General features: G+C 35.9%; 4 protein-coding genes and 1 long non-coding RNA gene across 8 annotated transcripts in view; 4 read left to right on the top strand and 1 right to left on the bottom strand.

The window, feature by feature from the left end:
• The window catches only part of LOC149736357 (ral GTPase-activating protein subunit alpha-1-like), a 31,585-nt gene extending 25,846 nt beyond the window's left edge, over window positions 1–5,739 (top strand). For all 3 annotated transcript variants that reach the window (XM_089877458.1, XM_089877461.1, XM_089877459.1), the window contains 8 exons: window positions 291–472; window positions 987–1,166; window positions 1,588–1,711; window positions 2,634–2,789; window positions 3,188–3,346; window positions 3,654–3,781; window positions 4,367–4,698; window positions 4,953–5,739. In XM_089877458.1, coding sequence (XP_089733584.1) covers window positions 291–472; window positions 987–1,166; window positions 1,588–1,711; window positions 2,634–2,789; window positions 3,188–3,346; window positions 3,654–3,781; window positions 4,367–4,698; window positions 4,953–5,302 — 1,611 coding nt within the window. In that variant the 3' untranslated portion in view covers window positions 5,303–5,739. The remainder of the gene's footprint in view (window positions 1–290; window positions 473–986; window positions 1,167–1,587; window positions 1,712–2,633; window positions 2,790–3,187; window positions 3,347–3,653; window positions 3,782–4,366; window positions 4,699–4,952) is intronic.
• Window positions 175–8,820, bottom strand: LOC149736358 (uncharacterized). The gene is made up of 3 exons (XR_016384977.1): window positions 8,679–8,820; window positions 972–8,248; window positions 175–399 (listed from the first exon to the last, which is right to left on the bottom strand). It is a non-coding gene; the product is annotated as an uncharacterized LOC149736358 (long non-coding RNA).
• Window positions 7,438–10,749, top strand: LOC149736359 (uncharacterized). The gene is made up of 4 exons (XM_089877472.1): window positions 7,438–7,729; window positions 7,865–7,981; window positions 8,663–8,836; window positions 9,797–10,749. The coding sequence occupies exons 1-4, from the start codon at window positions 7,438–7,440 to the stop codon at window positions 10,702–10,704; spliced, it is 1,491 nt and encodes a 496-aa protein (XP_089733598.1). The 3' UTR covers window positions 10,705–10,749.
• Window positions 10,750–10,878: 129 nt separating this feature from the next.
• LOC149736360 (uncharacterized) lies at window positions 10,879–14,409 on the top strand. The gene is made up of 2 exons (XM_089877475.1): window positions 10,879–12,011; window positions 12,073–14,409. Exons 1-2 carry the CDS (start codon window positions 11,721–11,723, stop codon window positions 13,681–13,683), a joined length of 1,902 nt encoding a protein of 633 aa, XP_089733601.1. The 5' UTR covers window positions 10,879–11,720; the 3' UTR covers window positions 13,684–14,409.
• A 1,469-nt stretch (window positions 14,410–15,878) lies between these two features.
• Window positions 15,879–26,973, top strand: LOC149736361 (RAC-alpha serine/threonine-protein kinase-like). 2 transcript variants are annotated; one of them, XM_089877423.1, is made up of 14 exons: window positions 15,879–16,099; window positions 16,497–16,622; window positions 16,934–17,051; window positions 17,882–17,990; window positions 18,435–18,476; window positions 20,014–20,145; window positions 21,349–21,414; window positions 21,683–21,751; window positions 22,237–22,359; window positions 22,655–22,783; window positions 23,405–23,619; window positions 24,413–24,500; window positions 24,884–24,986; window positions 25,906–26,973. In XM_089877423.1, exons 1-14 carry the CDS (start codon window positions 16,030–16,032, stop codon window positions 26,001–26,003), a joined length of 1,488 nt encoding a protein of 495 aa, XP_089733549.1. In that variant the 5' UTR covers window positions 15,879–16,029; the 3' UTR covers window positions 26,004–26,973. The 2 variants fall into 2 exon arrangements, with proteins under 2 accessions (XP_089733549.1, XP_089733550.1); XM_089877424.1 differs by lacking the exon at window positions 18,435–18,476.
• Window positions 26,974–27,793: the final 820 nt, after the last annotated feature.

Here is a 27,793-nt window from a genome sequence, read left to right on the forward strand (position 1 = left end):
CCCACTTAACCATTAATCTGCAAACCTATTTAAACTGGCTGTGACATTTTACACAAAAGGTAAAAAGCCATTTGACTAATGATATTACCAATTTTATCCAGTTTTAAATTAAATTTTATTTTATAAGTACAAAAATAAAAATCTAAAAGTATTTTTTTTGTTAAAAAGAATCTCTTCTTTGTTATTACTTTAATAGTTGAACATACACGAACACATTTTTTCCATCAAAAAAATTGGCAAACTATATAAACAACTGGAAAACCAATAAAATGAATGACTTTTTTAATCAGCTGCTTCAATACATTGGTTGGTCAAGCCCCGAATGTCAGAGTCGAATAGGAATCCCATTAAACACATACAGTCCCCCACCTTCTGTGTTGAGCCAAGATATTGAAGCTGCTGCAATTAAACAAATATTACATCATCACCAACAACTTGGTAAAAGTTACAGTGAAAATTCAAGTGCTACAAGGTACAGTGTATGTTGTGTATGTGTTATGACTCTACATTGTTCACCATTCAATAATAATTTAAAGTCTGGTTTTTTAACATTAGACAGTACATTTAAACGGCTAATCAGGATTTTTAAACTTGGTGCCAAAAACTTTTTGTAATTATAGTAGGTCGGGGAAGATGGAACACCTTATCATTCTATTTTCTCGTCCCATTTGGTAGTAAACAAAGAACATACAAAGAATTCTAAAATTGTATCTTCATGACTCCCGTAGACTGTTGTTAATTGTTTAAAACACGATCAGGATATTTGGATATCATGTGCTGAAGGTGTCCCATCTTACCCCATCCTACTATAAGATGTTTATTGTAACAAAATTTGAGTGTGCCAGGAACAGATCCAAATAATCTAAGTGTGCTATAACTTTTATGTAATAACTGCTGTATTAAACCATACAGTACAGCTTAAAATTTGAATTTTACTTCCTTTTTAATGAATAATTTTAGGTTAAACTAACCATTACAAACCACAGTTGGCAAGGTAAAGCAGTCCACCCCCCACCACCAGCCACCAACCCCCTACCCTTCCATCTAGCAAGGTTGGTTTGCGCACAGTTAGGTTTCTTATCACGTGACAATCGTGGTCGTGTACATCTGCTGAAGAAGAACGAACGTTTGCTGCGAGAATTAAAAAACCTTGACTCAAGGCACTGGTAAGCTTCTTATTTGCGAACATTGTTGAATGTTTGTTTTGGGCAAAACAGTAACAGTTATAGCTACAACACAAGTGGTCACTAACGGGTTTTCTTAATTTTTAATTATATCGAAAAAAATGTCAAAAACAACTACCTAGAAATTTATAAAACTATGCTCATGGTTAGTGGTTACTTTTAAGTGGGCATATGATGTATGAAATAAGAAACCTATGTAATAACTCTTGGGTTCAGACACTATGTAAGGATAAAGGAATGATTCACTATTTCAATGGTTACTCAGTACAAGCAATGAAACTTTAAAAGTTTACTATTTGTACATGAACAATAAATATAGCACACTAATATTTTAATATTTATTATGTAGAAACAATATGCAGAATTAGCCGAACTTTCTTTTATCCCACCATATACCCCACAGTCGAGAAACACACAAGGTAGCGGTACTTTACATAGCATCTGGTCAAGAAGATAAACTATCCATTTTATCCAACACTGGAGGCAGCAAAGATTATGAAGATTTTGTAGCAGGGTTGGGATGGGAGGTAAAGTAATTATGTAGATATATGTTTTTATCCATTACATGTTTTACGACTGTCGTTTCCCTGTAATTTCTATTCTTCTGTCTGATTAAAAAGATAAATAAACTTATTTAATGGTTAAATACGATTAGAAGCTTGTTATATTGACAAGAAAGTAATTTTGATGTTGTACATTCGGTACAAAACACATATAATTACTAATTGTGCATATACATGATTTGGACTTCGTACATGCAGTAAAAGGCGTTTGAATATTTCAATATTGGGTCGAAGTAGTTTACCGTGCATGTTAATACATTCCAATATACGAAGCATTGCCACCAACTCAGTCCTATGTTGAATAGAATAACATTGGTCAGTGCACACACGTCGCAATTCGCAAGCATTACGTTACTCACTTTAATCGACTCCAATTATGAAACAAGGTTATGTTTTATTGCTTACGACCACCACAACGCTCATAACACAACTCTATTTGATTAAAACATAAGTAATGCATATCCTCGCGTGGCATCGTCGATCGTAAATTAACTTTTATTGGCCAACTAAGCGAGGGAACTGAATAATACAAACGTTAATACAACAACAAGGGCAACGATTTTTAAAATGAAAAGGTGTTTTTTTTCGTTATGTTTTTTTGTTTTGTTTTTATTAGTTTAATCTTCGTTTGTAATCAAAGAGATGAGTAACAGTAGTAATTTAAGATAAAATGGATACATTTGCGCATAATGTTCCTTATTTCATAATGGCGTTTTTTACAATGGAAAATGCTATTCTAAAGGGTCATGAAGATACCATTTTTTCCTATGCAATCGACGGGCAAAACGAATGAAAACATAGACCACCTTAACCCAACTCACTGCAGTATTATTCCGGTTGCTACGCGCTCCTAAATTCATATTTTAAACGTTCGTTGTTGTCACAGGTTGATCTGAAAGTCCACTGTGGTTTCAGTGGTAAGTTGCAAAGCGATGGGAGCACAGGTAAAAGTGCTCCCTACTATGCAACATCGACGTTGGAAGTTATATTTCATGTTGCTACACGGTTCCCATCGACTAATGTAACTGCAAGAAACGTCAAGGTAATGAATTGGAATATATTCCAGTATGGACCGGTTAAAACTAGTCGACTCTGGTCAGCTGTTTTAAAATTTTGCTTTACACCAAAAAAATAAAGATTTCAAAAACAATTACTCACAAAGTTACACATTTAGACACCCGTGTTACAATGATTGTTTTCCGAAAAGAAATAGTTACCTATAGTAGCGTGGGGAAGGCGGGAAATATGATATGCAAATATCATGATCGTGTTTTAAACAATTACCAACAGTCTACGGGAGTCGTGAGGATATAGTTTAAAATTATTTATATATGTTTTTTGTTTACTACCAAATGGGACGGAAAAATATAATGAAGAGGTGTCCCGTTTTACCCCATCCTACTTTGGCCTACTATAATAAAACTTTATATACCCCCATAGTTAAAACACCTTGGTAACGATGAAGTTCACATAGTATGGTCAGAACATCACAGAGATTACAGACGTGGTATCATTCCAACTGAGTTTGGTGACGTAGTTATCGTCATCTACCCGTTACGTCACGGGTTATTTCGGGTGCAAATAATTAAAAAACCAGAGGTGGGTTAAGGTTGCTTATTTAAAATAATTTCGATTTTTTTTACGTTTTTAGTTAGCAGTTTTTTATAAATATTTTTTAAACAAAAATATGAAAAGTGTTAAAGTTAAGTTACAGTTTTATGCAAATACTGCTACTTGTGTAGGATATGAAAGCAAAAATTCTTTCTAAACATTGTACACAAGGAAGTTACGCAAAAATCCACAAAATTTTCGACACATCCTTTACGTTTTTATGTTATTTAATTTACAAATTCAATATCCATAAAAATAGTTCCGCGTTATAATTTATGTTCCACGTTCGTGACAGGTTCCTTATTTCGGCCCGTTATTCGATGGCGCAATCGTTAACGCTCGTGTGCTGCCTGTGTTGGTTCGTGAGACTGCAATCAATGCTGGCAGAGCTAAACGATCTCAAATATCTCTCTACCAACCATTGTATCCTTTAATGGAAGCTGAACAGTCTATTATAACTAGATATAGCCTAATTTACTTTTTGACTTTAAAAAAAAAACAGTCACAAGTATAGGATGTAGAATAAGGCGACCGTGTTTCAACCGTGATTCCACAACGCATGTTATAAGTGAGGCCACAGGTGCCCACTGTAAACTTGTATTGTGCGCGGTTTATATAAACGTATTTTCCGATATGTAAACATAGTTTAAAAGTAGTTTTATGCGATTCCATGAAATAAAGTTACTAACATACCTCGGAATGAAAAAATAAATAAAGTATAAATATAATTATAGTGGGGATGGGAAAGTTGGGACACCTTTAGCACATAATATTTAAATATCTTGATCGTGTTTTAAACAATTAACAATAGTCTATGGGAGTCGTGAGGATACGGTTTTCTAATTCTTTGAATGTTCTTTGTTTACTACCAAATGCAACAAGCCAACAAGAAAATAGAATGATAAGGTGTCCTATCTTCCCCCAACCTACTATATATATATATAAGACAATTTGACACAACAACTGTTATAGGACGTAGCCTCCTATTTTCCTTAACCATATCTTCAGTTACGAAGAACGAACCCGTTACCTTCGTCAGATCATCGAACAGTTTAAAGACGACCGTACATTTGAAGATTACAGTGCCCGGTTATTTTCACCTGTTCCACAGGGCCTAGGTTCGAATCCCGACGCCTCCACTAAGCAATCAACAACCAGCCATGCAACAGATACAATACAACTCTCATCTGCCCCTACACCACCGTCGGGACCTCCAGGCTTTGATAGTTCGCAGTTAAATTCAAACAACAATAACTCGACGCCCGACCACGAACATCATAGCTTTGCTAGTTATGTGAAAAACATCCAACACGCTTCTGCCTTCAATACAACTCACTCAGGTAGTTCAATTTGCCATATACTTTACTTAAGTAATTACTTCATTGAATTGTGCAGTTGAAAGCATCCAGTTGTCTGCTAAACTTCAATAATTAACAATAACTTGTGAACATGTTTTGTGTGAATACTAAATAGTAAAATATTGTTTTGTTGTAAATGCTGTCTACCGCAAACAGATCCAGGAAATTGAAGTGTCTCGTGACCCTAATGAACTTAAACTTCTGTTTTAATTAATTAAACACATCTGTTATTCCAGATACGACTCAGTCCAGCCACCACCCCACCCCAACCATCGAACCACCGCCTACCATACAACGAAGCAATAAATCCTACATGACGTCATTAACACGACCCACCAACATTAACACCACCACCCGTCATTCATTGAAACTTCCACACACCCCCCTCTCCTCCTCCGCCCCTTCATCCCAACCCACCAACCGCACCCCACAAAAACCGTCCTCCCTGAAGTCGCATTTATCATTCCGGTCCAATTTACTGCCACGCAATTTTGGCGGGGGCTCGCAGCCCCATTTAGCCGCTAGGGACATCCCCGATATACGAGAAGCCCCCGACCCCCCTACATTCCTACCCACTACCCCATAGCAGCAATAATTGCCTCAAATTCTGAACCGCTGCAGCGCAAGTCGATATGAGCGTTCTAAGGTGCAAGCCCCGCAATGCCAACATTCCGTACCGACCAAAATCGCAGAAATCAGTCTCTGAAATTCGGCTGGCCCGATTCGAACGTAATATCAATCACGGCGATAGTGTGTGTGGCGCCCAATCGATATCGATTTGAAGTAATCTCGATGTGTACTAATCCATAACGTTGATGCTAATTCCATTCAACATAGTTCATGTCTCAATCTTCCTTTTTTAATTGTCGTGTGCTTCTTAAAGATTATTTATCACGAGCTCAGTATTTCTTTGTATATATTTGCTCTTTCAACATGCTCTATGTAGAGTTATAGTTCGCCCACGAATTTTAACCGCGTTGTATACACGGCACTATATAATATTAAAATAATAATGCTGCCACATTCGCTTATTGTGATCCACCGAGACGACATGCATTCTACTGGCAGAAAGCATGAGGTAGGCTACATGAAAATTCATTTATCTAAGTATAAACATGATTTACAAACAAGAAATGGGAATCCCGAACAAGAGATTTTTTACGAGTAATAATATTTACAGTTGTTTCCACGGTATTGCGATGATGACCTGAACATACGAGAGTTAATTATAGTTAGAGGTAATGTCGATCAGCACTAGGTAATTATTTATTGTTGTTAAATCGGCCAAAGATTTGCTTATACAAAGAAAAGGGATCGCTGATGTGTCGTATTTTAAACGACGTCGTTTTTTTAAATCAATGACCCGAGCTCGCTAGTAGCAAATCGCGGCCTGAGGTTTTGTTTGCATCTGTTCGCGTGCCGTGATAACGCACTCCCACGGACGCGCCAGGGTGGCTCGGCAAACACCTTAATGAGCACAAACCATCTGCTGCTGTTTCACGTCCACGAAGCAGAAACACTCTGCTTTGAGTGGAAATCCGTACACGTTTAAACTTGAGCTATATAGAAGTGCTTGCTTTAGGTATGCCCTATCGCCACACTACAAACTATAGGTTAAATATTCAAGTTAAAATAACGTTTAAGGATACACATGGCGTTTTAGAAGGCAACGGGTAGACTATTCCTCGCGAATGTGGCCATAACTATGGTTGAATGTGTTGCACTAAAAAACATAAGAATTCGATTGCATCACAGTTTTTATTTTTAACGAATTTTGACGTGTCTAATTTCATTCCAATTTACCTGTTGTAATTGATTTGATTCAGCTCAAATAAGGGTAGGCTAACTTCACCTCGCCGCCCCGCGCGTCAAACCCATGAGAATACAATCGACCCCGGGTCGTCCCATCCAACCACAAAGGCGGCAGGAGAAAACACGTCGCGGGATTTACATGCTAACCATCTGCCGTACTTACCCGGTTAAATAAGCTACGGTTTAATGCACTTTTCAAAAACGAACAAGTTCCCGGAGTCGGCAGCTGTCTTTCCTACAATTTAGCGTCTGCTAGAAACAGTGCTTGCCCGGGTTGAACAAATTTGGCCTATATTCTAGCACTTGTTGGTGTCCGTTGTATTTTAAAAACAAAAATGGGTTTGCATTTCCGAGTGCATCGTTTACTTCAGGAAAGAAATAAAAAATGACGTTTGTCATCATTAGGTGTAGTGTTAAAAACAATCGAAATATGGAAATAACGTTACACTGACGTTTATTATGGTTTCTGCTAATATACACAACCGGCACACGACGCACCACGCTTGTATTCCGCCAAGTAACACGATTACTTAACCAAGCTTAATGGCGCGCTGAAGCGGCAGATGGTAGGCGGCCGAAGATAATAATAGTGGGACTAAATTATGCCGCTACACTGCTCCCTTTTGACACCACAGCGGTGGCAAACGTCGCAGACTTATCGCGACATTGTCGGCTGTTTGTTTCAAGGTAGGCTAACATTCCTGCGTCAGGTTTGAGGCGTGTTTACTGCACATTAGTGCGTCAGAGCGACATCTAGCAGGGGTCTAAAAGCGTTTAGACGTTCGAACAGATTACGATCACTGGTTCCCTTTTTCAGGAAACAACGCGCTTGCTATAAATTGAAACTATACGAGTCAAACGCACGTAGTTATGCCAGATTGTCGTTTGGATTAGTAAGTGAAAGCAAATATGTATTTAAATGAGGCTGGCTCACCGGATTCCGGGTACAGATCGAGCAGTAACGATGAAACTGAAGCAAAGCAAGATAATTCTTCTATTCCTCACACGCAAGATATCAAGGCACAAGAACCAGACACTGCAGCGGTTGAAGATGAACTGCGAACCAATAAAAACAATCCAGACAAAGAAGTCAGTGAAAAGTTGAATGTATGTGACGAAACTCATGAAAAATCAACTCGCAAGAGACGGAGTGTAAAGCAGACAATAAGTACAGACGAAGAAAATACGTCGCCAGTATTAGGTGGGGATTGTGCAGTTTTCTGAGGGTCCTAAATAAATTACATTAATTTCGACGTAAAATAAATCTGTTCTCAATGCTTCTATCATTTGCAGGCAGGGTTTTTTTAACTTTGAATTTAATATTTATCGTTGTCAGGTATTCGGATTCTACCAGCTGAACAATTCAACAAAGACAATACACACCGGAACGATGAAAGAATGAAATCTACAAACGTGTCAGTTGACACAGTCTCATCGACAGCAACAACAGAAAGTGAGACTGTTTGATTTTTTTTAAAACACTACGTATTTTTTATCATCAACAAAAAAAACGCTTCTTTCATACTTTGCAAAATTTTGGTTTTTAAAATTTACTTTTGATTCTGTTGATTCCACATTTAACGCTAAATTTGCCAACATCAAAGTGGTGGAATCAATAATAATGTCGAAGTGATATTCTGGAAAAAAAAACGACGAATGGTGGGGTGGGGTAAGATAGGACATTCTCTTTTTTCGTGCCATTTGGTACGACTCTAAAACGCTGTTAATTGGTATAAACACGATTAGGAAATGTGGGTTTCAGGTGCGCTAACGGTATCTCGTACTAACCCACCCTACTTTATAGAACGTAATAACCCTACTGGCGTGAAGTCTCAGCAAATCGCAGACGTTACTCTGTTTTAATTAAAATCTACGTCATATTTTGGGATCAATTCTTTGTAGCAGCAGGGTGGGGGAAGACGGGACACTTTTTAATTCCTATTTCTCGTCTCATTTGGTATTAACAAAGAACACTCAAATAAATTTAAAACCGTTTCCTCACGACTTCCACAGACCGTTGTTATTTGTTTAAAACAAGATTAGGATATTTTGTTGTCCTGTCTTCCCCCACCCTACTATATACTACCCCCCCTAACAATAGCAGCGAATAATATCGAATAATCTTTTAACCCAGATTCGTCCAAGTTTACCTGCCGACTTTGCTGCGCATCTTACGGTGACTGTTTGTCATTAGCCCGCCATAAATGCGCACGAATGGTGAACGTGAAATACGAATGTTCAGAATGTGGGAAAGTCTTCGGTTGCCCAGCCAACTTAGCCTCCCATAAAAGGTGGCACAAACCTCAAGGTAAAAACATGTTATTACAAATAAAAACTAAAGTATAGAAACCATTTGCGAAAGGCTTAAAATGCATACCACATGTGTCTGGGTATTTTTATGAAGTTTGAAACACAACTCTATTTACTATATATATAATGACTATATAGATTTTTCCGAATTTGTATTTGCCAGTGTGATTTTCCATGGAGCCACTGATGTTGTACATTGTACATTGACCAGCACATTATGACTTTTCGCTCACTCGTAACACAATTCATTTACTATTTCACTATATACTATCGTTAATTAAATCGATTCAATTTATTAGATCACATTCAAGCCAGAAGCTTTTAAAACCTAATGTAATGGGTATTATACTCGTATTTTAGTAAAAATAGCAACATAATGGTTCTAAAACAGTAAAAGAGGTACCAGGTAATCGTTAATAAGAAAGTTTTCAAACTTATAGCAAAGCTTATAGCCACCGATAACAGCACGATTTTTTGGTGGACCTTATTTACAATCCACTATCAACGAATAACAAGTTTTACCCGCGCGTAATCTAATAAGATAAAGATTTAAACAAAGACCTATTGTTGAAATGCAGTAGTGTTAGTTTGTGTGGTCGAAATGTTAATCAAAACTTTTTTCTTGTCTTTAAATCTAGCGAGTTGCACAACGTCTGTTAACGTCCTGTCAATTACATCCTCTCGCTTTTCACAATCCATACTTCACAGTACTCGCTATTTCTATATAACACTGTGTTTACACACTGGCGCTAACCAGGTGCCCGAAGAAGGATTCTTCTGAAGTGATTTAACCAGGATTCATATACCATACACAGCAGTGCGCGCACGTCAGTTTAATCACTTGATTAATTGAAAAGAGGTTTTGCGCTTTTGCATGTGATAGTTTTACAGAGAAGCTTATTGCATATACGATCGCCTAAAGTAGTATTGTATACAATTAACCATACATTTCAAACAGAAATGAACCGAAAGTGCGAAACCAGCAAGAAAAACAAACGTAAAATAGTGACTAAAGATAATGATGACGTCACAGAGGGGTTGTTGCCGTTTGTTAATTTAAAAGCTGTCAAGGAGAAACATGAAGCATCCGTGTCACCGTCGTCTCCTCTCAGCACAACGTCCGAAGCTTCACAAAAATTTGACAACGAACCGGGAAATTACGATAGTCGAATAAAAGCAATTTATCCATGCCCGGGTTGCAAGCGAAGGTTTCGTCGCCAATCCAACAGAAGGAAACACGCGTTAATTAAGCATGGCTTGGACCTTGGTGGCAGCCCAGCCCGAAGCCGCACTGCCAAACCACAGAACGCAAACGATTCAAAGCAAGCAGGAGCTCGAACGAATGCTCACCGGTCATTGGATGCACCACCAAGCAACTGCAGTTTATCAACTCTAGCTTTAGCTGCAGAAACACTTGATAATGGCGAGTCTTCTGAAGACTACAACCCTTTAGCTCAGCAAAGCAGTTTTTCTCCGAAAACAAATCCAAGTGTACCACGTCACGAAGAATCCGATTACCCGCTCGATCTTCGAGTCAGAGCTCCAGCAAGCACAGCATCGAACATTGCCCATAGCGTTGCTAATATTACCAACAAGGGAAAATCATCGAAAAAACACGATCCTAGTTACACTGTCCACAGTTCTTTTATTGCTTACCCAGTACCAGAGTTAGTTTATCCAAATTCGCCAATGGCTCCCCATGCTTTTACAGGCTACCAAAATGTACAGCCTGTTGGCCAACTGTTGAACTCCGCGTACGTTCCCAACCCAGTGGGCTGGCCTATGTCGAGGTACCCATATGGGGACGACGCCCTTTCTGTTTTAAATATGAGCCATTTGCTTGCATCTATACATTACCGCATGTGATTTGTTACAGAACGTGAGAATAAAATGCACGGAATTCGGGACTAATTTATAGATGTATCTTTCAGTAATCACGCATCCGTCTAGTGGGTGTTGTTTTCTAAAAGTCATTTGTACTGCATATTGACCAGTGCAGTTGCGGCATAATCATATTGTGTTAGTCTAGCAGTAAATGATTTTTTTTAATCGCTCGTTAGTAATTTCACATTTTGTAAAATTACAGATTGTGGTAGCTTTAGTGAAGTGACAAACATTCTAAAGCAGAAAGCTACTTATACTTTTGTACAGGGCGTCATGATAGTTAATGCTAACACCAAATCAAACGTTGTTATGCCAGTACATTATGTTGGAGATAGTTTCCGGTTCGACTTAAAAGCGCAGCCATATTTTGCATTGCATATCCTTAGTTTATATATGAGTTACCAAGAGTCTCGTTTACTAACATTTTGTTATAAACTGACTGTTGCAGTTTAAAAAAAAAACAGTATTGTGGGTTAAGATGGAATACCATAACCACCTAAAAGCCCATATTGCCTGTCCGTTGACAAAAGAACGCTCCTACATAACGTTTTATTTACACAGCGTGTTGTGTAGTTTTTCCCACCAGCATTTTAAGCATAATTTTTCGTTCTGAGTTGCCAACACTTCACGCGAATCCGCCTTTTGCGCGTGCAGAGATTACAGTTTCGACAAATATAAATAACTCAACTAATTTCCGGCGCCTCCCGAAACGAACTCTTGCCTGTCATGATGCGTTTTCAATAAATATTATAACCACCAGTATTTTAAAACAACTGAAATTTAGGTATATATTCGTCTGCACCATGTGTGCATGCTGTTTAAATTTAAACTATTAGTTTTAATCCTAAGCAATTCAGCATAGATTGCGTTGATTCAATGATTTAAATTTTAAGCCCGTTTGTTATAGGTAGCGTATGATAGCCGTAATCGGTACAGCTGTTTTACAGGTTTCCTTGCAGCAATATTAAAACTGTAAATCTGAAGCAAAATTTGCTGCAATGGCGTTTTATCGTTTACCATTCTGCTCGTCCTTCGAGGAATTTAATCGACACAGCTGCAATACAAAGTTTATTGCAGGGTTAGAAGAGTGCGTTTGGGGCGCATTGTCGGAACAGTGTCGCAACAACATACTTGTTGTAACGTTGGTAGTAGCTCTTCTGATGCTGCTGTCAATACTTTTTAACGTGGTGGCGATTGCTTCTGCCCTAAACGATCGTAGCTCAAAACATACGACCGACTGTGATCCAAAGAGGTCTAGACTGATAAATACACACGGCAACTTAAATTGGGTAATCTAAAATTGTTTCTAATGTTGGACAGGCGTATATCATAACCTATGTTTTCATTCAGTCGAAAGCTGTATTTCGGATTTGGTTGGGAATATGCGGCTTGTTGTCTAGTTGTGTCTTGGTCCCTTTAATCGCTGTAAGAACATACTATATGCTGACAAGTCCACTTGTATGCGACAACTCCAGCGACCCCCGACCAAACCCCGGCTCCATGGAATATATTTGCAGTGGTTTGTTTCACATGATTGTGTCCTTACATATCTACGCAATGCTTGGTACTGTGGGAGAAAGATGGTTTACGTTGTTGAGAATCGACCCCGCCGAGTTTGCAGCAAAAAGAAGTAAGCCTAACTTTGTTGCTTCTGATAGATTGTCAATCAAAAGGAGAGACAATTTCCCCGAAAAGCGAAATCCTGCACCAAGTCGTGCTCGCGGACGGGTTCCAGTCATTATGTATGTGCTAATCGCGTGCATATTAAGTGTGACGCTTGGGTTACTGGCAGTATTTCTCGGCAAAGTAAGATTTTTACTCTTTGTTGAAGTACTAATGGCTCCAAACGTTTATTCAAACTCAGCGCTGGTCGGGATTGCTTTAAGTAAATCTTTACCAATGACAATTTCTTATGCTGTGCTCATCTATACACCGATATTAGGTATGCTGGTGTTATTATTGCTAGTAACATATGAGTTGGTGGCTACAAAGAAAACGGCCAAACAAATTACAGCTTTAAAAAACGCAAAGAATCCAATCTCAAATAAGTCGGCCATAGAGCATTACTCTATGGTTGATCTTGTCCCTATCAAAAAGTCATCAAGCCGAAAAATAAGAACGAAAGGAGAATCAGAAGCAAGTTACTCCCATAAAGCTGAACATTCACAGCAAGTTGTTTTGAATTGCCACGAAACAAGTTTAGCTGACATTATAACAGACTCGATACAAATTGAAGAGGAACCAGGGTCCGCATCTCACCCTTCAAGAATTGAATCACTAACTCCACGCCCCCCTAGCTGGTTAAAAAATATGACTCTCGAATGCAGACGTCCGGATTCTTCACCAGTGAAAATAAATGATCCCGCTACCATTTCTACTCAAGCAAAATCTAACTGCGTCATTTCAATTTTCCGTGAAATTAAAGAAACAAGAGCCACGCTGATAACTGTGACTACAATGTGTATCTTAATATTGCCCTTGATCGTTCTATTGGCACTCGACGTTGCTGGAAGTTTCAGAGAAATATACAGTAACAACCTTATACAACTAACGACAACCAGACAAAGTGTTTCACAGCGAATTCAAAATCTTACTTTACCCACAAACCAAACCGGTTCGCCAATCAACCATGATGGCTATCACGTAATCGGGGGCATCTTAACGAACCTTGCTACCGTGTTCCTCTCGATGTTTATCATGAGTGGATTTATTCATTTTTTCATTTACTACCTAACTTCCCCATCTTGCAGACGAGGATGCCGAAAAACTTTTCAATGCAAAGCAAGAAATCATTCGAAATATACAAGTTCGGATAATATGACTGCTGGGTTAACATATTTGACTGTAGAGCCTCAGAAAAGATCGTGGGACTTCAACAATGGGGTTAACTCTACTGTATACGAAACCAGTGATGATTGTATGATAGATATTGACGCTCGGTTCAGAAATGATGACATATAAGGAAAAAACATTGCACGAAGTTTGTAAATATAATTAAATGTTTACAATGATTCCCCATACAAAACTTGTATTATACATATGTGTTAATGTCAGTGTATATCTGGGTTATGTTGACTAAAAGCAATCGATGTCTAATTCATGGCCATTTAAGCTGATGCCGAAGGACACATTTGTTATGACTATTTAATGCTGTCAAAAATGAGTGTAGCCTAAATGCTATATAGTCGGGTGGACAAAAATGGGACACATTTTCATTTTATTTTTCTGTTCCAGGTAGTAAACAAAGAACATTTAAAGAATTATAAAACCATATCACCACAACTCCCATATACCGTTGTTAATTGTTAAAAATTACGATCAAGATATTTGGATTTTGTCTGCTAAAGGTGTCCCATCTTCCTCCACCCTACTATATGTTCTTGTGTTTAAAAAAAAAAAATCTAAAAAAACGAACAACAAACTAATGATTGGGCACGTGTTGTAATTAGCATAATTTTAATTAATCTATTTATGCTATTCGGCGATTATAGGTGATGTTACAAGTTAATAATATTCATGTAATGTTTAACCAAAAATAAAGTTTCAATTACGATTGATGATCATAAGGTATAGGAGCTTATACAATGCACCCTTGCTCAAATTACCAATATGTTAAAATGTAACATTATTAATTTTAGCGTCGAAAACTAGTGTTTCTAAAACTACCCTTGCAACAAATTTGTTTTAATATAGATGAGAAGCCTTAATCGTACCATTTCAAATACAGTAACGAAGATCAGTTTAATTAAAACTATAAACAGAAGAAAATTAGCAGCAAAACGACAGTCGTTTTTACAACTGTAAAAGTTCGTTGTTATTGTTAAAACACGATCAGGAAATATGGGGTATTTAAATGCTTACCACGGTACCGGTATTCATCTTACCCTACATTACTGCATTTGTTTATGAACTACTCAGTTAATTTACAAGAAACCACAGCTACAATGGTTAAGTACGTATTATAATTAGCATAATCTTAACTTAACTTTTTAGAAACACGGTCGGCTGAGCTCGATTAAAAACAAATCAGAAATACCCAATGTGTAGCAGTTGGTAGAATGTATTCTATATTCAAGCGATAATAAGGAAGTTAAAGTTAATCATAGCATGTTAAAATAAAAATAGTGTTTCAATTGCGATTAATGATAATACCGTAAGAAAAGTACTTAATTTTATACACCATGATTTATATATAGTAAAGTGAGGCAGATAGGACACCTTTTCATTCTATTTTTTGTCCTGTTTGGTAGTAAACAAAAAATATTCAATGAAATAGTACCATATATGGTAACTCGTAAGCTGGCACGAGGTGTTAAACCCGTGTGGTAACGACTGTCGTTTTTCTGGCCACGCGAGGATAAAGTTATATTTATTACATTCATTCATTCGAATTATAAATCCGTATCTTCACGACTCTCATAGGTCGTTGTTACTTGTTTAAAACGCGATCAGAATTTATTGCGTGCTAAATTTAGATATTTCGTGCTGAAGGTGTCCCATCTTCCCTCACTCTACTATAAGTTATAACTTGATTTTGGTCAACAGAAGACTTAAAATATAAAGAATGAGAACTGAGATGTGTGCGAAAAAAAGTCGCCCGAATAATTAACAAGATCAACTATTGGATGAAAAAGATCTATATGACCGCTTACGTGCTCAATTAAGCCCTACGTACGTACGCGCAACGTCACAACAACAATACTATTTCTATGTTAATAATAAATTTCGATCGAGTTTGAGTTGTTTACGTCGAATTCTGTGAATGAGATTAGCTGTCACCTGAATGGAGAGTGTACAGTACAATATAGGATAGGATTGGTTGTTTTTGCCTACTGTTTTTGTTACTGTTAATATTTGTTCTGTGATAAGTCTATCTACATGGGAAAGTTACGCTGAGTATGAACACGATAGCCTTTCCACTTTCAAATGTTAAAAAACATACCTTTCAATTTATCTCCGGTACGCTAATTAAATGGAATAATTAATAAGCAATAAGCAAGTGAAGAATGCGCTTGTTGTACGTTAGATATTAGGCTGGTGGAAAGTGTTAGATATTGGTAGAATGGTAGTTAGGTGTCGTTATATATGGATTAGTAGTTAAGGGTTAGTGGCTTGCAGATAACGCAGGGGAGGATTCTTCACTAACACCTTCACCAAATAATATTATAGTTAAATGTCATTTTGGTTTAGGTCAGATAATTTGAAAATTGTTTGGTGTTAAAGTATAAAACAAATGACGAAGTGAAAATATATTTAGTACAAAATTGGATCTGACCATACAACATACAAGCATAAGGTTTATGCTGAATGATGTCAGACACCACCACAGGTCCATCGATGGCATCCATTGTTAAGGAAGGATGGCTCCAAAAAAGAGGTTAACATAAATCACTTTATATCAAAAATATTCTGCCAAAAGTTTTAATTAGAATATATTAATCACTTTATATCAAAAATATTCTGCCAAAAGTTTTAATTAGAATACTTAGACTGGTATTCAAGGATCTTTGGAGATGATTCATAAAATCTGGAAGAATGGAACAATTTACTTGATAAAAAAATAAACTTAAACATATAAACTCAATAACATAAAATGTGACAAATAATTGGATTATTTGCTATATAGATATAATAAGCAAATTTCAATAACCTACTTCTATATTCTTATTATTTATGTTAGTTGGACTTATAACTTATAAAAGTCCCAAGCCAATATACCTTTGCCTAAAGTTTATGTAATGCAAACTTACAACAAAAAAATCTACAAATGACAGGTGAATACATAAGGAACTGGAGACGAAGATATTTTGTTCTAAAAACAGATGGATCATTTCTTGGTTATAAAGATAAACCTGATCCAGACAATCATCAAGAACCGCTCAATAACTTTAGTGTTTTAAGTATGTAATATATCCTAAGACTCAAGTATATATATATATATATATAGGCCACTTGTTTTTTGGTCGCATAGAACACAGACAGTTGATGCTTATTTTCCTTATAAAGTTAAAAAAATCGTTTTAATCTTGCTGTTTGTCAATGTCATAGTGCAAATACTGATTCTCAGATATTTTCTGTACCAATGTCTCCAGAAAAAGCCTACTCTATTTACTCACTGTTAATGTTAAAATAATTTTGTACAACTTGGTAATATACTGTATTACTATATTAAAAGTTGAAACGTAACTAAACGTTGTTTTAATTCCTTCAGAATCCCAGGTCATGAGGAAAGACCAGCAACGTGAAAACGCATTTGTGTTCGTTGTACGATGTTTACAATGGACCACTATCATTGAACGTACCTTCACATCCACATCAAAAGTTGACAGGTGGGTCACTTGTCTAATCATGTTTCTTGGTCAAATGTCCCTTGTTTGTTTTCTTCATTCCTTGATATGTATTTTGGGTTTTGGAAATTTGCATTTATCAGTAGTGATTAGATTATTGGTCAGTGGTAGCAAAACCAATTTATTTATTTATTTATTACTAAGTTTGTGTTTATTAATGGCTTTTATAAATATGTATTTGTTTTATTGGCACTGGCCTGGATGCCTGAACCCCAAATTTATAGACAAATTTATTTTGAATATTTGTTATCTATCTTGAGTGCTAGAACACATGGTTTAATTATTTTTAAATAAAACAAACCATTAACATACTACAAAACTGTTTGAGTTTATTTTAATATTGTAATCTAAACATTGTACAGCTAATGTTTCTATTTATTATATTGAATACTAGATATAATAAGCAAATACGTTCATATTAAATTACCGTGTCATTCTTTTAATGAAATCATCAACTGAGGCGAAGCGGTGATTCATCTGTTTTCTGTTACAGAAGCAGTTACTTTATTACCAATTACGTAATGTGTATATTTTCAAAAAAGACAATGTGTTTATATGAAAAACATTAGTATAAATATTGATTGATACATTTTGTTACCTTATAGTTATACCATGTTGGATTACACGGACTTGTTTGAAACTATTTATGTATGTCATTGTGTAAGGCCATGAGCAGAACTTCATACACCCACCAGTGTAATAAGCTATGGGTTGGAACTTATAAGAAATATTGATCCTATAATGTTTAAGTATTGTTAATTACAAAAATGGAATTAGATTTCAGTCTTGTAACACTACGTGCACATTTTCAGAGAAGAATGGATGAAAGCCATTGAAGGAGTCAGTGATCAACTTCAGCATTCTCCGGAGGAAAAAAGTGTCACAGAAGATGAGTCAAAGAAGACATCCGATCACAAAGTGGTAAGATTACATTTTCTTGCTCCATGATGAGAGATAATTGTATTCTATTCTGTATGGTTAAAACCCTATATAACATGCAAGGGGACGCTGGATTTTAGGGTTAGTCCATCACCCTAACAAAGTTAATGACAGTTTGTTGAAATTAACATGCTCTGTGCTAAATCATAACTTGTTAATTCATTACATATTACAACCTACATAATACCAACCAATGCCGATGTTATGTCAACACTTATCTTATATTATTTTAACCTACTCTTTACATATTTTTGTTGTTTTTATCTTAAAATCGGAAGCTAAACGTTTAATTTTTTTAATTTTTAACATCTGCTTCTCATAAATATGTGTATGTATTATATTTATGCTGGTTGCCTGATTTCTAACTGAAAGATTAACACAGTTTGTGAGAATACCTTTAACAAACATGCTAATCCATTAATTAAGCAACCTGAAAATGAATTCATCAAACCAGCCAAGAGCAACAAGGTAATGATAATGATGATATGCCGTGTGTCACATCAGTTTCAATTTCCTTTTGATTTGGATTCTTACTGTTTTCTTGATGTTCAAAATTAGTTTGTATTGCAACACTCTCATACACAACACCTTATCAATATCAGTTATTGTAATTGAAATGTAATTTCTGATCAAAGTACATCTCTCCAAAAGGTAACAGATTAAATAACTCTTGTGATCACTGAACAGTGGCACAGCAAGGGGTTTTTTAAGTCTCGATTCACTTTTTAATGCCTAAATTTGGTTAGTGTCTAAAACAAAAAGGGTCCAAGTTTTCGGATATTTCCACTGTTATAAATGGGTTGAAACTGAATAACTTTTTTGCATAATTAATTTTGCCAATATTTGCTAACAAAACTATAGTAAGGACAAAAGTCACTAACAAAATATGACGCAACACTGTTTGAGTAGATAGAAATATAGATAAACTTTAATAAATTAAGTATCATTTGTTATAACCAATCCCCCCAGACCAAAGCCCTTCTTAATAATATGTTAGGAAAACCTTTTTTTTTAATCTACAAGCTTAAACTTGCATGCCCTTAAAAGCCTGGTTTTCACTATGTGTTCTGCAAAGAGAAATTCCAATTCATATTGTTACTTGATTATGCTTTGTGGTTGTGCTAATCTGTTTATATGGAAACTTTCTTCAGGAATGTTCACTTAGTTTGTTGTTTAGTTTGGTGTTTGAGAAATTATCACAAATTAATTTGTGTACTGTGCATGCGTTGGTGTTTGTATCACAGCTGTAGATAGGAAATGAAATGATAAGATAATAATTTGTTGTTGACGATATGTTGTACTATGTACAGTATATATCTATATGCATATTTTATATTATGTACATACATACTCACAGCATGCAAAGGCATGTAACTTTTAAACAAGCTTGCACGGTCAGTCTGTGATACAATATCACTAAATCTATTTTTCCAGGTGTTAAAAATCAACAGTCGTCTTTAGTGACTTATTAGAGTTATAGTGCGATTGATTTTCAATAAGCACTACTCTGATTTTATGAATCTTATACCAGAATAAATTGAATAGGCAATAAAGTACACCTACCCACGTTACCATCTCCGTAAACAGGAAAAGCCAATAACAAGCCATGTAGAAAATAATCCATTTTATCCTTGATGGCTGGTATAGCATTGCTTCAATTTGAATGCCCTATTTAAATCCATTAGACTGCTTTCCCTTTGTAGTTGGATTAATCAGTTAAATGTATTGAGTAGGCTATACATGTCATAACATATTGCTTTATTGTTTTGCTTGTAGTCAAATGGCTTCTAAGAATAGATGTAAAACCAATGCCTTAACTAATGGGTTTTAATGTGTAACGATAACAAATCAATTACTCTCAATGATTGAAATCATATTATTTTTATTATACATTGTACAAGAATTGCTGAATAAGCTAAATGTGTATAATACAAATACAACTTTTTATCAATATTGCACATTACATACAAACTATAGGAAGCTTATCTAGACCTATTTTTTTTAGACCTTGACTGACTTCGAGTTCTTAGAAGTTCTTGGAAAAGGAACTTTTGGTAAAGTAATTCTCGTAAAAGAGAAGAAAACCGAAGAATTTCACGCCATGAAAATTTTGAAGAAAGAAGTTATTGTTGCTAAGGTTGGCTGTTTTTGCATTATAATGTTTTATTAATGGCGTTCTAAATATGTAGCTCAAATTAAAAGGTCATGTTGCTTAATTTTGCTCTAAGAAATTTTCGTTACTACTTTCTATTTATTGTTTATGCACCTCGCTAATGGTTTGATTGGCCATTCATGGTTTGTTTGTCCTGTTTGCCTCTAGTCTCACTTTAGTCATGTACAGCATGAGCCTAGTCACCAAAGCACATTGTTGTTGTGGCGATGTCTAGACTGGAGCGCAGCCTTATTTGCCTCTCTTGTTTTTCTCCTTGTGTCACGCTAGATGTGAAATTTGAAATGCACACACTGAATGTGACCTCTTGTTTACCAAGCCCTACGACCTTACATTGTGTAATTTTCCACCCAAACTGTTTGTGCAACTCAAATGAACCCATCATATACTAAACGTAATACCAAAACGAAACCAGAAAATACCAAACAGTTCGTTTATTTAAAAAGCGGAAACTTCCAACTTTAATTTATAAACCAACTTGATAGTAAATTATCTACAATTATTTAGTAAGTAGAAATTATTTGGTTTGCTAGATTGAAGAGGTTGTATAGCAGAGTGAATGAGTCACTCCACTTGGGTTGTGCTTCCTGCTGTCGTCTGTATCCATTCACATTTTTGTTTAAGAGTAATATTTCCGGACTTGTGTACCGGGGCTCCAATGCACTTCACATATATCCAGCTATGTTTGAGTCACCATGTTTTTCTTAGCCACCAATGGTGGAATAGAAAGAACAGAATGACTCACACTTATCACTTTATCTTAATCTGCATTCCACCTACACTGACCATCTGTTGTATATTTATAAAGAATAATTTCTTTCATGGGTTTCACATCACATATTTTGAGAGAATGTGTTCACATCATTTTACATCACTGTATCCAGGAAAGCTGTTAGCGTTCACCTAATGACCGATAGTAGTGAGAATTCTTTCACATTGTGTACTAATACAGATAAAATCTAAAAGAGGTTTTTAACATATTTGAAGCATGCCTTTTCAGTACCTACAAATTCTTTGTAGTACAAAACCCCTTTGCCAGCTTTTTGCTCAGAAAAGCTTGTTTAGTCGTGTCTCATATGACATTTTGCCATCTTGTACCCCCTTATGAACCTAACACAGTTTAATACAACTGTAGATATTGTATTTACATATGTATACTTGTTTTAATAGGATGAAGTCACACACACACTCACTGAAAACCGAGTTCTACAGCAGACCAGGCATCCATTTTTAACGGTATGTTATTTATATCGTAACATTACCCGTCCTTGTTTATTTACCTGATATATTTGTTGCGCAATATAGATGACGTGACCATATCAAAACAACATTGCATAATATTGCTTTGTTAGCTCCATGCTTATCAGAAATCAAATAACTTGTGACTGCTTTCGGTTTAACCAATCTAAACATCACAAGACGCATAGTTTTTTAACTACTTTCACTTTACAATTCCATACCGGTGTTAAGTTAACTTACATAATATTTCTTTTTTTTTCGACAGTCGTTGAAATACTCATTTCAAACCAATGACTACTTATGCTTTGTTATGGAGTATGTGAATGGTGGAGAGGTGAGTACTAAGTAGATACATGCTTTTGACTCGCATATCCTGGAGACATTGCCATCAAGTATAACATATTTTTTGAGAAATGCTGTTCTGGTAAAAAATAATAATTTTTTGAACCACTTTTTTGTTCTCCATGTGAAAGGGTTTGTTAGAATCACGGATGTAACTTTAGTTTGCACCCTGTGTTTTGTTTTGCACTTCTATAAACCAAAGATTACTGGGTTCTATGCTTAAGGCAACTAACATTGTGTGCGTATGTGACCTTGGGCAAAACACTTAGCAGAAATTGCACCAACTAAACTAAGTGGTCACTAATGGATTGTCTAAATTATAAGCCATACAGAACAAAAAAAAACACAATTACCAATAATTTCAACATAACATGTATAAAATAGTGGGACCTGTATTATAACAGCTGCCTTTGCCTTACTGGATAAACTAGGTGACATTAATACTTTTATTAATATCTAAAAGAAATTATGAATTAGATTTTCTTCCATTTATCACGGGATCGTGTGTTCAGTGAAGACAGAGCAAGATTCTACGGAGCAGAAATAATTTTGGCTCTTGATTATTTGCATCAACAAGAAGTTATTTACAGAGATCTTAAAGTGAGTAAACTGTTCCAATAGAGCTTGGTGGAATAAATTTGTATAATACAGAAATAATAATTGAAGTTTTTGAGGGTTGTTTTTAACAGTTGTAAAATACAAAATTAAAAGTTCACACCTTTTATTTATCACATGCTGTCAAATTTACATATTTTATCATTAGTATGGAGTCTCTCACTTTTGCTACAACATGTATATAGGGTATATGTTAAACCTTACAACTTTATTTTTCATGATTTCTTCAGTTTTATACAATTGGTATATTTTCCACTATTTAACAGAAGTTTTATTTCAGCTTGAAAACTTGTTGTTGGACAGTGAAGGACATATCAAGATTACAGATTTTGGTTTATGTAAGGAAGAGATTAGATTTGGAACAACAACTAAAACATTCTGTGGAACACCAGAATACCTTGCACCAGAGGTGTGGATGCATTTAAATGCTTCATCTAGTTAGGGTTTCATAAGTTGATGCATTTTAAATTTATTGGCAACTAAAATGACAAAACTACAATGATATAGTTTTCTGTATTTGCCAATTTATAAAAGGCAGATAAACGCGAACTACATTCTATTATATATTGGAGAAGTCCTGTTTTGTGGTATGCCCCAGGTCCTGGGATTTAGACCAGAGTTGTCACATTACATTCCATCAATGTACATTGTATTCTATATGGATAAGAGTGAGGTTATGCGTTGTGACACCCCATGGAAAATAGACCACAGTTAGCCTGTTGTTTGTATCTTCTATGCACAATTTTTAGACTTGCCTATTAACATACTTTCATGTTATGGAGCATTACAAAGTAAAACAAACAGTACTGTACGGTACGGTGGAACATCTTTGGCACATACCATTGCAATATCCTGATTATGTTTTAAACAATTAGCAATGGTCTACGGGAGTTGTGAGGATACGGTTATATAATTCTTCCAATGGTCTTTGTTTACTACCAAACGGATTGAAAAAGCAGAATGAAAAGATGTTCCATCTTCCCCTCCTTTTTATATAATATTTTTACAAACAAGTTTTTTTCTTAACCAGGTCCTTGAAGATAATGATTACGGTCGGTCAGTGGATTGGTGGGGGCTTGGTGTAGTGATGTATGAGATGATGTGTGGTAGACTTCCATTCTATAATCGGGATCATGATGTTCTATTTGAACTTATTCTCATGGATGACCTGAGGTTTCCATCAGGTTTATCAAAGGAAGGCAAAAGTTTGTTATCAGAACTACTGAACAAGGATCCCTTGAAAAGGTAAGGTTTTGGTGTCTATGTTTAGTTTTGTAATGTGTTGAATAACCTGCACACCCTTTTTATTAATTCTATGAAGCACTGAGATTTAATTAATAGGCTGAATAAAATATTTTAGAATACATAACATTCTGCTTGGTCCAGAACGGTAAACAGCAGATGTATCATAATATGAAGCATGACTTGCTGCTGATTATGTACAAGTTGTTTTAGTAATATTATACTAATAAAGGAATGTATTTGTACACTATATAAATACATAATAATATTTAAACGTAACATTAAAATGAATTGCTGAACAGACTCCGAAAACATACCATCGTATCTCCAAAACACTTTTCCAAAACTAACTCCCAAAAATATTAATAATTTGGCTTTAGTCTGTTGGTATGCATACATAACATGTATTTTTACCACTTAAGTTTTTAACTATTTGCTATTGGGATACGCGTGTATTGATATTGATATAAAGGATGACATTTAATCTAATGTGTTACCTTACTTGACACTTTATATGTTTATTTAACTTACATTATGTTGTTTCCTGCTGTTTGATTCAAAGCTAACAATCCTAATTTAGGTAGCTGTACAAGTCTGTCTAACATATTGATCCCAGCCTGTAAAACAGAGTTCTATTCTATGTGGATGAGGCATGTCATGAGTCCTAGGATTCAGGCTAAAATTGGCTCATTATCCCCATAAAAAAATATATTTGTTTGTTCGTGGTATTCCAAAAAGCAGCCCTGCCGGTTATGAGTAAAAAATGACTTCAAACAAGATTGTTTTTTTTCCACAGATTGGGTAGTAGTCAAAGTGATGCACAAGAAGTAATGGCTCACAGATTCTTCTCAGCTGTTGTTTGGAAAGATATCTTGGAGAAAAAGGTTTGTTTAATATTTAAACTGAGTGACCTTTTTTTAGGACTTCTCGCATGCCTCTGTGTAGGCTAATGCACAGGTGGAAAGTTGGTTACACGTGTTTAAACACCCTGGTTTAAACCTTAAAATGAGATTTATCCCTCTGTTAGGTGTATATACAGATAGAGCTTATTGCATTTGCCACAAAGTATATTTCATTATCAATCAATGTTTCTAATGTTCAACTATCAGTTTAACTGTATTTCAATAATCTCATCCCAGACTGTATCAAAATATAATTCATCTAACCTATGAGCTCACCTATGTAGAATAGAACAAAAATATAGCCTTTGGTATTTGGCAGACATTATTTTAATCTTTTTATTGGTTAAAACATATTTTGTCTACAGGTTCCCCCGCCTTTCAAACCTCAAGTTTCCTCCATAACTGACACGCGATATTTTGACAAAGAATTCACTGCACAACCTGTTCAACTAACACCACCTGATCAGTGTAAGTGCTTGAATGAATGTAACTTATTTACCCTCATGTGGGGAGCAGCGACAGTTGTATAACATGGGTGTTCTGTTTCTTACACCTTGTGCTCTACGAGTTAACATGTATGTAACTTTGTGTTGAATTTTTTGCGGATGTTTTGTTTTATGAATGGCGGACAATTGTTATTAAACATAGTGACCACTGCTTTAGAGCAATTTTTGTTAAGTGTCTTTCCCAAGGACCATCATTTATTTATTATAGAATGTCAGAGCAATGGCAGTCGATATAAGTTATCTAAGTGGTACTGGTAAAATAACTCGAGTGTCTAATACTCTTATTTCATTCACTTGATGCTTCCTAACAGTTATCAAGTATACAACTGTAGGTGATTTTCTGTATGGCCACCTTTCTGTTTTATTTTTTTTCTGTATGGCTAATTGGCTACCAATTTCAACAACACATTAGTGACTACATAACACAAACGTGCAATAGAATTGCTACCAGGCAACAGGCAAGAAATTTTGCCACTATACCATGGCGTCATGTTAACAAGCATTAACAAACTGTTTATAGCTAAACAGGCTTTCATGAGCAAAAATGTGGTTATGGCAGGTTTTGCATTTGTTTATGAGTGCCTTGAAAAGTTCTGTGTTAAGTTTTTGCCAGTTATCTATAGTCCATACACATTTAGATAAAAGTCTAGTGAAAATACATGAAATTATATTTATACTGATGATACCACTTTTAGCGTAATATAAATCTCTATATTGATGGTTGATTTTGTTCCCTGCTGATGTGGTATTATTTAATCCATTTTTTTATAAAACAAAGAATCCTCCAGCAGCACAAGGATTAAAGATACACGGCATATAGCATAGTTAGTTTATATATAATTGACAATACACCAATATTTTTACTTTTGTTGTTTCCGCAGCATCGTCCATGGATGACACCAACCGACCTCATTTCGAGGCGTTCTCTTACTCCTCTAGTGGCAGCCACTTAGATAAGGGAAGCAGAAACCATCGATAAAAGGAAACAGAAGCCAACAATATGTGACATCTGATCGGTGAAGCGTGGTGTCCATTTGCAGCCTTGTTATCATTACCATTATCAAGGGTGGGGACATTATTGTTGTAACCAGTATATATGCTATGTTAATCTGGTAGAGCAGATGTGTGCCGTTTGCCCTCAATCATTTAAAAATCAAGTTTTCTTTAAATATATCCGTCGACAATAATGGGTGCATTGCATGTAGCTTTCATCAGACTGTATCCTCGTGGTTTTCGCCCACGGAGATTTCTAAAGCGCAATGACGCTACCAGAGCTACCCTTGCCCTTAAAGTTGCTGTATGTAATTATTCTTGCTCGATCCGTCGAATTTAGTAATTTTTCATTCATTATCCACTGATTAGTAACGTTGAAAATATGTGACGTTATCATACGTCATATGCGACGTCGTCCTACGTCATATTCGATTATAGGAATTTCTGTTTCGATATACCAGTGCAAGTTTTTTTATTCTACGATCGATCGTGCTTTCTTTTCACATGAGCATTTATATCTTGTATTCTACATCACTGAGTAGAAGAAACCAAATAGCAAATTGCTCTCGCATGTTTTGCACACCGCATCTACAACACTTAATTCGAATCAACGTTCACCAATGATGCGTATTATCTCCACACTCGATTCGGCTGGTGCTTGAATTCAAACATTACCCGCACCGTGTTCAACATACTTTAATTTATCGCTGTATCTTTCAAATTTCATACCTATGTCACAATTTTAATTAATTCTTGTGTTACTTCATAACGAAATGTTTTTTTTACACGCTGCTCCTTCCTAGCCGCTAGAGGGAGCAAGATATCTTTCCTTTCCGCATGGTTTTTCCCACGACGTAGAAACTTCTTACCGTGGTCCCACCACTCCAGATATATATGTATGTACAGCACGCAACACCGATATACGGCAAAATAATAAAGTTGGAACTTTGTCGCTTCTTGTGGAACAAGTTATCAGACAGTATTTTAAATTTAATTGGGGTGAAGTAAATCTTAAAATACACCATGTCAGTAACAAACGAAAGAGTCTGCGGCGGTAAGTTCGTGATTTACAACTAGCAAGTGTCGGACAAAATATATTGTCCGCTCGGACAAAATATAAAAGTAAATACTCGTGTAATACAAAAGAGAGTGTGATATTGTTACTTATTTATTTGGTTCGTATAAAAACAGGTACACACAGTATAGTAACAAATGCGCCCGGCCATTACAATCAAATCAATAGATTGCCAGTAGTTCAATCAAGTTCCAACCAGCTAACATGTGGTGTTACGTGGCTAACACCACGTGATCGCGTGCCAAAACTGCGGCAAGAGACGCCGTACTCAATTAAGCGCGGGCAATCACCCACGGGCTCTACAATGATTACGAGGATTGTTACAATATTCCCTAAAAGTGATTGCCATAATAAGTTTTAAATATGAGACATTTTGCAACTCGCCAGAAATGCAACGCAGAACTGAAGACTCCAAAGCAGTGTTTTACACTTATTTTGTAGTTGCATTAGCTGGTGTATCACTACTGAGCGCATAAATGCAAAGTCAAAACTCCACGAAGAACAATAGCAACATCCGATCATAGTCAGCAGTTACCGGTTGGGTCAATGCATGTGTCACGACTTAGTGCTAAGCGTGTACCGCAATTTTTGTCCTGTAACCAGTATATGGGCCATGTCGTTATACATAATTTTCTATTGTTTCCGTATAGCCTAAAACTAACCAAAATAGTTAGAACTTACGTAGGTTCATAACGAACTCG

Source organism: Ciona robusta, chromosome 4, assembly GCF_009617815.1.
Source record: "Ciona robusta chromosome 4, ASM961781v2".
In the NCBI taxonomy this organism is placed as follows: Eukaryota; Metazoa; Chordata; class Ascidiacea; order Phlebobranchia; family Cionidae; genus Ciona; species Ciona robusta.

Excerpts from the sequence above, each read along its gene's own strand:
- LOC149736359 (XM_089877472.1), top strand. The coding sequence starts at position 7,438 with ATGTATTTAAATGAGGCTGGCTCACCGGATTCCGGGTACAGATCGAGC. Across the intron at positions 7,982-8,662 it reads ATCGACAGCAACAACAGAAA|ATTCGTCCAAGTTTACCTGC; the intron begins GTGAGACTGTTT and ends CTTTTAACCCAG. Across the intron at positions 8,837-9,796 it reads AAGGTGGCACAAACCTCAAG|AAATGAACCGAAAGTGCGAA; the intron begins GTAAAAACATGT and ends CATTTCAAACAG.
- LOC149736360 (XM_089877475.1), top strand. The coding sequence starts at position 11,721 with ATGGCGTTTTATCGTTTACCATTCTGCTCGTCCTTCGAGGAATTTAAT. Across the intron at positions 12,012-12,072 it reads CACACGGCAACTTAAATTGG|TCGAAAGCTGTATTTCGGAT; the intron begins GTAATCTAAAAT and ends GTTTTCATTCAG.
- LOC149736361 (XM_089877423.1), top strand. The coding sequence starts at position 16,030 with ATGATGTCAGACACCACCACAGGTCCATCGATGGCATCCATTGTTAAG. Across the intron at positions 18,477-20,013 it reads AACCAGCCAAGAGCAACAAG|ACCTTGACTGACTTCGAGTT; the intron begins GTAATGATAATG and ends TATTTTTTTTAG. Across the intron at positions 21,752-22,236 it reads AGTATGTGAATGGTGGAGAG|ATTTTCTTCCATTTATCACG; the intron begins GTGAGTACTAAG and ends ATTATGAATTAG.